Source organism: Cloeon dipterum, chromosome X, assembly GCF_949628265.1.
Source record: "Cloeon dipterum chromosome X, ieCloDipt1.1, whole genome shotgun sequence".
Lineage (NCBI taxonomy): Eukaryota > Metazoa > Arthropoda > Insecta > Ephemeroptera > Baetidae > Cloeon > Cloeon dipterum.
The window spans coordinates 19,262,007-19,271,138 of NC_088790.1; the positions used below are offsets into that span (position 1 = coordinate 19,262,007).

A 9,132-nucleotide genomic window follows, 5' to 3' on the forward strand; every position below is an offset into this window, starting at 1 on the left:
TCTTTACGCGCACTGTACTGTAAAAGATTGCTACACACTTAATTTGTACATAACAGGGAAAAGTATCCACGCCATAAAAAATTGCGTTTTAAAATCTATGCTCCCTCCAACTTCTACAATTTACGAAATTTAACATTTTAATAATTTAATCCACCAGAATTTAAGCAGTGTTAGATTTTTATTAAAATAATTTTCATTTGATTTTATGGGAATAATTTTTTACAAAGCTGTATCTTTAATTTTAAAATTCATGATGCAAATTTAGTTTCAAAATTATTAATTCATCATATTGGCAGGATAACTCCTGTACCTAATTCATTCATCCAAAACAATCAACGCCATGCCACAAAGCAGTGGTTCAGCAGTAGTCAGGAATTTTAGTTCCTGGATCATGTTCTCTCCTCAAGTTGGCACTGTTGGCAGCACACAGTCGCGACAAGCAACACGAGCAAGTTGAAGTTTGTAAGGTTGGCAGCAGCTGATTGAAGTGTTTTTGGGTTGTGCCCGTTCCCATTGTTTTGGTGTGCGACTTTCGCGTTTTTCAGGTCACCAGATCCCCCATTTTCGATTGGGGCGTCGCTTGTGGGGTGCAAATTTGTCAGGAAGAGCGCTGCTGCGTCGGAAGGAACAGTGGGATTCGTTCCGATTCGAGGCGTCAAGGCCCAGTGGCCGACTTGGACAGCATGCCTCTAGCGCACACTGTCTGCGCCGCCGACCAACCCTGAACCCTGCCCGTCCACAGCTACTTTTCGCACAGGATGGAGCTGAAGGTGTGGGTCGAAGGCATCCAGAGGATCATCTGTGGGGTGACCGAAAACACGAGCTGCCAGGTATGACATTAATTCGTAAAGTGGGTCGAGCTTCTCTTTGATTCATCCTGCTCTCTTTCGCCCCAGGACATTGTTTACGCGCTGGCCCATGCCACGGGCCAAACGGGCCGTTTCACCCTGATTGAACGTTGGAGGAACAACGAGAGGCTGCTTGCGCCCAACGAACATCCCCTGAAGGTATTATAAGTCGTCAATTTTCTTAGTTTTATTAGTAGCATTCCTTAGACCGGATGTTGTTTGACCATTTCCTGTAATACATAATTATTTTTATAGCAACACTAATAGCAAGGTACATACCGAAAATCCTTTTATGTTTTAAAACCAGGATACTCGAGTTGCTAGTTGGGTGTCTTTTGAAGATTATTCATTGTGTATATTCCTGAACTTTCTAACAAGAACCACTAAAATAGCCAGGAATTTTTTCTTAAGTCCCAATTCAGCTTGATATTATATTTTGATTGAATAAATTTTTCACATCTCTGTGGATATGGATACCGGAAAAATTTAGTTTGACACTGATTATGAGGTATACTGTGAAAAAAGCACTTAAAAATCATTGATTTTCCTTTCCCCCTTTTTTGTAAAAACACTGTATTTTAAGAGTTACTAACCCTATATTTTAGAGGAAAGCTATTTTTTTTGCTTTACCAAATCAATTTATCAAACCTTAACGTGAAAGAAGCAGATGATGTTTCTTAATTTGCGGTTTTCTGAAATTTGCAGATTTTAAACAAGTGGGGAGAATACTCAAACGATGTGCAGTTTGTGCTTCAACGCACCTCGGCTCCAAGTTCCTCCGACCAGAGTCCATCCAAGTTGGGTGGCTCGCCCTCAACAACGGTCCATTTGCCGAAAGACGGGTCGGAGCCGTCGAGAAACATAAAAAAGTCGTTAACAATAAGCGCGGGCACTGGCTACCAAAATCACAGAATTGGAGTGGTGCAAGGGGTGCCGCACAGACAGCAAATCCAGCAACCACCCCATCCTAGTCCCGACTCATCGTCGTCAGATTTGAGACCTACCAGTCAGGCACAGGTGAGAGAGTGTTTTCTTTAACTAGCTTAGATAATTTTTCGGAAAATATTCTGTTTGAAAGAATATAAAATCTAGTTTTATCTGTCTAATTGATTAAATAGTCTTATTCTTAAAAAATTCCATGCTTGTAACATGATTTTCGAATCGCCTGTGTGCGAGGGTAACATTTTCACTCTTTCCTTGTTTGCTCTCAATTTAATTTTAACCTAAATAATCAGACTGTTGACCAAGCTTAATTGTCCTACTTGCAGTCTCCACCGCCGTATAGAGAACCACCAAAGCCGGCGCTTCCTCCGTACCGGGCGCCGCCTCACCCGGCCGCCTCGCCACGCAGCACGCCAGATCCCTTCACGGAAAACAGCTTCGACAGAGTTCATGGCGTTTACAAAGCTGGCGGTGGCGCCAAGAGTCCATCTCCCAGCCCCGTGTCTCCATCAGCTGCAAACGATTTGAGTCAAAGTAAATTGTCCAGGAAGAGTGTCCAGATGGTAAATATCCTTTTGCCTGTAGATGGGCGAGAGTGTAATAATATTTTATCCTTGTAGGACGACGTCAGTGAGGGTTTCGGCGGCAGTGAACCTAACGCGAGTGTTTTTTTAACGCCGCAATATAAGGAACTTTTGAGACTGGTTAATCAGCAGAGAGAGAAGCTTGGTTCTCTTCAAGCAGACTTGACAAAGGTTAGTGATATATTATATCTGCTGATTGTGCATTTTCCCACCACTAATATTTAAATTTAAATCTTTAATTGATGCAAGAGCTGCACGAATTGGAGTTGACACTAATTTATTTTCCCATGGCCACAATTGCTTTTTAAATCTTCTGTAAATATCACACTCTGCCTTTAGCTGAAGCCACTGATAGAAGAATTGGCAAGCAAATCATTGCAAAATCTCATCTTTGAAGTGTTTTGCTGCCATGGTAGCGATTTTATCCATCTGAATTTCAATGTTTTATTGCAGTACGACGCTGAAATTACGTTTTGGGAGTGTAAGAGTCGAGAGCAGCAGCATAAGGTAGAATATTGCATGCAAGAGAGTTTGAGACTACAAGAAACAAGCAAACTGTACGAAGATCAGGTAATAGAGTTCAATTAGAAACGTTTCTCAACCTTAAATTTGTTGACATTTTAATTTAGCTCATTGCCCTGAAGAATATTGAAGACGAGAAAGAGTTATCTAAGCAACAGGGCAAGAATTTAAAGACGGAAATAACCTTTTTAAGGTCCAAACTGTCAAAATGTGAGACAGAACTACACCAGTGCCGAAATAAAATCAGGTTTGCTTAATATTCACCATCTTGGGTTTGGAAATTTCACTCATTACCGTATTCCTGCAGACACTTGATGGATGAAATGCAATTGGAGCAGGATAGTTGTGATGAAAAGGCCAACAACCATCGAGAGCTGCTGTCCCAGTTGGAGAAACTTCAGAAGCAAGTGGAGGAAGCTAAAGCAGTCACTGCCAAAGACATAGAGTCCGGCAGAAAACTAGATGATGAGGTCAGTTTTATGAGAGCTTCAAACTGCAACTCTTTAGAGAAGTTTTCATTTAAATCCTACAGGAAAAATTGAATTTGTGGAAAAGTATATTTTTCGTTTGAATTTGATTAGTTGAGCTATAGCTGAACTTCCAAGATGCATCCCCAAATGCTAACAATGCTTTAAACTTAGAATATAAAACGCACTGCAATTTTACAGTCATGTACATTAAACAGGCTTATAAAGACCGGTGGTTTGACGTTTAGTGTATTGCTAAATTAATGAAATGTTAAGAAATCCAACGAGTTGAAAGATCACCTGGGGAAAATTTTTTGTCTCAAAAATGACGTTCAATTTATTTCATTGAAAAGTGTATACATACCAATTTGCAGCAAAATGAAGCAAAACCTATATTTATTAAATATATTTAGAAGTTTTCCATTTTGGGCCATTTTCTAGCTGACGAATGTTTGGTATTTCAATAGCCAGCTGATGAGGCTTGGAATTTGATGAATGTGCAATATAAGCCAGTGCTCAATTTGATTCTATAGTTGATCTCCCTGCACAGTTTTTAAATTTCGCTTCCTGGCGGTACAAGCAAATATGGAAATTTTCCACTCCCAACTTACAAATATTTTTCAATATTTTTCATATTTAATTTTTGTTAAAAGAAATAATAAATCTAATAATTTAACCAGCAATTAACTGCAGAGACTACTGGTGAAATTTTTATTGTAGATATTTTAAATTAAAAAAAATATATATCAATCAAAATTTTAACTCAAAACAAGTAACCATTCCTCAGCATTGCCTAATCAGTGAATGTTCATTCTTTCTATAGGTTGTCTCTTTGGAAACAGTCATCAAGGAGAAGAAGAACCAACTAGAAATTCTGGTACAGGACATGAAAGACGCCAATCTGCACAGTCTATCAATTGCTCCTGCTTCGGACGAAGGGCAGCGTTCTTATCTCTTGGATGGTAGGATAGTTGTCCAGTTTAAATGTAGACAATATAATTTAAAATTTCATCCCTCAACAGGCACCCATAGAAGTTCCAGAAAAATGATTGGCTCGCCGAGACAGCTGGAGAACGCCGTGCCAACAAGCAAGAACCCTCACGGCATCTGGGTTTAGAAACTGTTGACACGTTTATCAATATTTTAACCCAACTGATCACCTAATCACTCTGCCCATCAGATTGTTCACCATTTTTATCTGCTGAAACAAGTTAATACTCTCTCTATGTATGTGCAAATTGTAGTACCAAAAATGCAATAATGTCCTCTAAAGCTTCTAAAGCGAATTGGGGAAAGACGCTCTTCAAAATCTTTATGCATTTTATTGGAACCTTCGGCACAAAATGACTTTTTACTACTTTTGGGTGATCATCTTTTTGTAAAAATCTCATACTGCCAAAGATTGATTGAACTAACGATACACATTATGATGAAATTCTGCACTTTGTTGTACAATTTGACACTCCTTGCTAATCCCCATTATTATTGTAGTTATTATCTCTTATTTATTTCAACTGCTATTAGCTTACAGATAAAATACATATATGTTACACGTATGACAATATCACCAAGAGATGTGATCAAATCAAAATAAGTTAAAACCACAATGCCCATATTGCGTCGACAATTTTTGTGCTCGTTAACTAGATCTTTGAGCGTTTGATTTGACAATATTTTCAAACAATCTCATTTGCTCACTATATTTTTCTCTTTAAAAAGTGACTCGTTTTTTGCGTCACGTCAAAATTCGTGTACTTTTTGTGGGCCGATATTGCATCTAATCAGTATTGTAGAGTTGGTACTTTTGTGCATTGACGAATTTGATCTGTAATAGATAGATGTGAGTTATTTAATGGTGATGTATGTGAGCACTGCATCACGTCATAGCATAAATAGTATCAGAGTTGCTTCTGAATATATTGCAAAATATAGTGAATTTTAGAATAAAAAGCAAAAATGTACCATTTTCAATTTTGAATTTCGATCTTTACCTTCTCAAATTTGGAATAATAATTCGAAATTAAAATTGAGGGAAAACTAAGCTGTTTAAAGATATGAAGTTGTCTGAAAGTAATCCTGTTGATTGGGAACTTCATTATTTTAATCATTTAAACGCCGTGACTTAACATGCTTGTAAAGATATTGTAGGAATTTTTTTAAATCTTGTTATATTAACTATATCTTTAAATATTCAATATTTTGGAAATTTATTTTAGTTGGAAACAAGAAATCAAAATATTATTAATTTCCTTAAATTTCAAATCAAAGGTTGTGCTTTTAATAAATATATATTATATTTTTTATTCCAATAAACTTGGAAGCTGAGTTAAGTGCAAATTTTCTATCCAAGAGGGCTCTGAGTGTAAGGGCACTCTTCGACTCGTGCTTGTTTCTGTTTCAACCGCGGTCGTAGTGGGCTGAACCAAGGCAGATTTAAACACAACACAATAACACATGTGGTTTGTTTACTTGATACAAAACTAGCTGATTGTGAGAGCCTAAAATTTATTCCCTCTGTTAGACCCAGGTTAGACCGTGAGTTGTAAGACTTTAAAGTGTTGTCATTACTTCAAATATACATATTTCTTAGACTAGAATTTCTCCTCGAAATGGACAAAATTGTGAGTCGAGTAAGAATTGACCTTTCCGAATTTTATCGGGACGAAAGAAAATCGTGCTTGAAGAGCCTTGACTACAGTGCTTTGAAAAAGGTGTCGGATTTGAAAAATTATATCGTCACGGAAATGGGGATATTGGGTCAGACTCAGCTAATGCTGGGAAATTCAATATTGCTTGGCTCTGACGACCTTCGAGTAATCAGAGATGGTGACGAACTCAAGTATGTAATTAACTCAAGAGCGAAAATAAAGTGTTCATTGTTTACATTTTAATTTTAGGTTGGTTAGCTATGATTTCAACTGCTTGCACTCGGGGAGAAAATCAAATGTGTTGGAACCTGCCGATGAACATTCTGAGGCAACTTCATCCATGTCAGTTTGTTCTGATGACTGTCTCAAAGCCACCTTTCAGTCATCACTAGAGGCGCAAGCTGCAGAAAACTTTAAAAATGTAACAAAAATGTTTGCTAATCCCATTTTTCCATTTTTTAAATGAATCTTTTCATTTGAATTTCAGACGGTGTCTCAGGAAGGACTGGAATGGATGAATGAGCCCCTTCCAAAGAGGAAGAGGTCGAGAAGAGGCAGGAAGAAAAAGGCCGAGGTGACAAGCTCTGAAAATGGATCTGTTGCTCCTCCTAAGAGTCACAGATTCGTGCCACACAAGAAATTCAAACAGGCATCTCCAGATCCTAAACACCACGTCAAGTAACAACAAAAAATCTTTTATTACATGGAGTTTGGAATTTAAGTTGTTGTTTTATAGATTTGATATTGAAGCCGAAGAGGACTTGCCAAGCAATGAACTGACCCCACCAAGCCAAAATAGACCGGGAAAAATTAATCCCTCAACTCCTGTCAAAGAAAATGGCAATGAAGAGCCTCCTGTGGTGTTCAAAAGGGATTTCAGAAAAGAGCCTGTGAGGATTGCGAACCCTTACGAGACTATGTCTGACCAGGAACTTTTTGACCTGCCCCCTGTAACAAAGGTTCCGAGCATTGGAGAAACAATAGCATTTAGGGTAAGCTTGTAGTCTTTATAAAGCACAGATGAAATTTATTTAGCCTTTCAGGTGCTCTTTGTCAACGAGGATTGTGTTCCAGAACTATCTGGTTGGCTCATTGGCAATGTTATTGATGAAGTTGAAGCAGTTGTTAACCTCAAGTTAATAAGTAGGGTTCAAGTTGAACTCTTTTGAATGATCACTACTAATAGACGCTCCTGCAGGAGGAACAAATCCAAAATACCAGAGGAGAAATGACAAGTTCAGCATGGACGATGATGGTCCTGAGGAAATAGAGGATTTCATGTCTCTTCCATTCGAAGAACTCGCCACGCCAAGACTTTTGCCATCGGACTGAGAGAAATGAAAACAAAAACTTAAAATAAACTGATGATTATTCATCCAGACATTGCTAGCTTTTAACTCAACATTATTTTCACTTGATAAGTTAAGTGAATGGAATACATTTCATTGGGCGCCAATGGCATACAGCCAATTAAATTTTATAGAAGAGGCACTTTTGGTAAGAGAAATTGATTTCATTGGATAGTAAGTGATAAATCAAAAGATCTTTTTGTTCCTTTTTTTAAAACCATAAAAACCTATTTAAATTTTGAGAAAAGGTCCAAAGCGGAGGTGGAAATTAATAATTTCCCTAGAGTTGAGTTACAGTAATATTTTCAAACTGCGTGCGTTTGATCTTAAATTGGTTAGGAAAGCTTATAATTGTCACTTTAGGCGTTGGTAATTAAACTTCATTAGCTTACTATGTAGTACTGATTGTTTAAGCATCAGCGTCTGACTGCGAATTCAATGCAAATGCGTGATTTTGACCTTGGCTCACTGGTCTGGTTCAATGCCAGATAAGTAGAACACAAATTAGGCCAGCGGCTTATTGGCAAATCAGCTAGCGCGGCATCTGACTGCAAATTAGGGGAGAAAACCAAATAATGTATTTAACAAAAAATATGATTTTTAATACTATATACTTTTGGATCTTGGGTTGGCCCTTTTCTTCGTAATGAAAGTAAAACTGACGGTAAGCGAGCCAACTCTTTTCCTTGGGTTTCACTTTTGAGAAGGGCTTGATAGCGCCACCATGGAGGTTCGAGTGACATTGAATTTGAAGGCGCGCGCATTTTCGCCTTGCGACCTTCCACTTCGCATTGTATAACTCGCCACAGGGATTTTCAGGTCCCTAAGCAAATTTGCCGTTGGTGGCTAACAAGAGCCACACCTCGCTGACGCATCGACACCAAACATTTTTTTCTCCAAGGGAGTTAATATTTCCATAAATGATCAATGTTTTCTATTGTCCCTTACAATCGAATTTATCAATTTTTATTCTGCTCCAAGATTCTGCTTTGCCATTTTCTCTCATGAAGCAGTTTTTATATTAACTATCGCGCGTTCCTGTTATTAATTATAAAAGAAATAACAAATTAGATGCATTTCTTGGTGATAGTAAATTGCCTAGCATAAAAAATAATGTAATTGACCAAGGACAGTTGCGTTTTATATTCAAAATTTATTAAAAATCTGATCCCCGCCAAAATAAGTAAATATCTGCGTTATTTAGAGATAAATGCCCAGCCACGCGAGATTAATAATTTGCAATCAGAGTCGTTCTATTTATATTTTGTAGTGTTCCAAATATTAAAAAATACGATATATTTAAAAATAAAACTCAAAAGTGCTAATAGGAATTGTATTCTACAATTTATGAATTTTTCAAAAATTATAAAAATAAATGTGAGCACACACAACAATAATTATTGTTATATAATACACGTACGAGTCAATTTAAAGTCTTTTAACGAGATGAATTTGGTTTTGAACAAAACCGAACAGTAGAACTTCACAATCAGTCCGTTCAAGAAATAGATTATTCATTTACCACGTGTTGATCTTTTTTTCTAAATTTTCTACCTTATTATGAACTATTTTCCCATTGAAAAGAATTAAGTGCTCTCCGTTTTCTGCGCATAATTAACCAAATGTAAAATTCTTTTGCTCCACCTTAAAGTGACTGTTGTTGGAAACAGTCTGAAAGAAACAGGAAAGTCAAAAAATAATGGCTCGTTCAGAAAGGGGTTGCCCCCTGCTGCCGAGAGAGCACAATCGAAGCATTGAGCCGCGCGCGTTTA

At 37.5% G+C, this 9,132-nt stretch overlaps 2 protein-coding genes across 3 annotated transcripts; both read left to right on the top strand.

The window, feature by feature from the left end:
• Positions 1–463: 463 nt before the first annotated feature.
• On the top strand, positions 464–5,324 carry RASSF8 (ras association domain-containing protein 8). The gene is made up of 10 exons (XM_065494137.1): positions 464–830; positions 897–1,007; positions 1,554–1,865; positions 2,117–2,353; positions 2,411–2,545; positions 2,828–2,944; positions 3,004–3,143; positions 3,204–3,366; positions 4,187–4,325; positions 4,386–5,324. The coding sequence occupies exons 1-10, from the start codon at positions 759–761 to the stop codon at positions 4,478–4,480; spliced, it is 1,521 nt and encodes a 506-aa protein (XP_065350209.1). The 5' UTR covers positions 464–758; the 3' UTR covers positions 4,481–5,324.
• Positions 5,325–5,778: 454 nt separating this feature from the next.
• Positions 5,779–7,394, top strand: LOC135946788 (uncharacterized). 2 transcript variants are annotated; one of them, XM_065495153.1, is made up of 7 exons: positions 5,779–5,898; positions 5,954–6,202; positions 6,261–6,432; positions 6,499–6,689; positions 6,748–7,003; positions 7,055–7,154; positions 7,210–7,394. In XM_065495153.1, the coding sequence occupies exons 2-7, from the start codon at positions 5,973–5,975 to the stop codon at positions 7,341–7,343; spliced, it is 1,083 nt and encodes a 360-aa protein (XP_065351225.1). In that variant the 5' UTR covers positions 5,779–5,898; positions 5,954–5,972; the 3' UTR covers positions 7,344–7,394. The 2 variants fall into 2 exon arrangements, with proteins under 2 accessions (XP_065351225.1, XP_065351226.1); XM_065495154.1 differs by having other exon boundaries at positions 5,875–5,890.
• The last annotated feature ends 1,738 nt before the right edge of the window (positions 7,395–9,132 follow it).

Excerpts from the sequence above, each read along its gene's own strand:
- RASSF8 (XM_065494137.1), top strand. The coding sequence starts at position 759 with ATGGAGCTGAAGGTGTGGGTCGAAGGCATCCAGAGGATCATCTGTGGG. Across the intron at positions 3,144-3,203 it reads CAGTGCCGAAATAAAATCAG|ACACTTGATGGATGAAATGC; the intron begins GTTTGCTTAATA and ends GTATTCCTGCAG. Across the intron at positions 3,367-4,186 it reads GCAGAAAACTAGATGATGAG|GTTGTCTCTTTGGAAACAGT; the intron begins GTCAGTTTTATG and ends TTCTTTCTATAG.
- LOC135946788 (XM_065495153.1), top strand. The coding sequence starts at position 5,973 with ATGGACAAAATTGTGAGTCGAGTAAGAATTGACCTTTCCGAATTTTAT. Across the intron at positions 6,433-6,498 it reads CTGCAGAAAACTTTAAAAAT|ACGGTGTCTCAGGAAGGACT; the intron begins GTAACAAAAATG and ends TTTGAATTTCAG. Across the intron at positions 7,155-7,209 it reads TGTTAACCTCAAGTTAATAA|GAGGAACAAATCCAAAATAC; the intron begins GTAGGGTTCAAG and ends ACGCTCCTGCAG.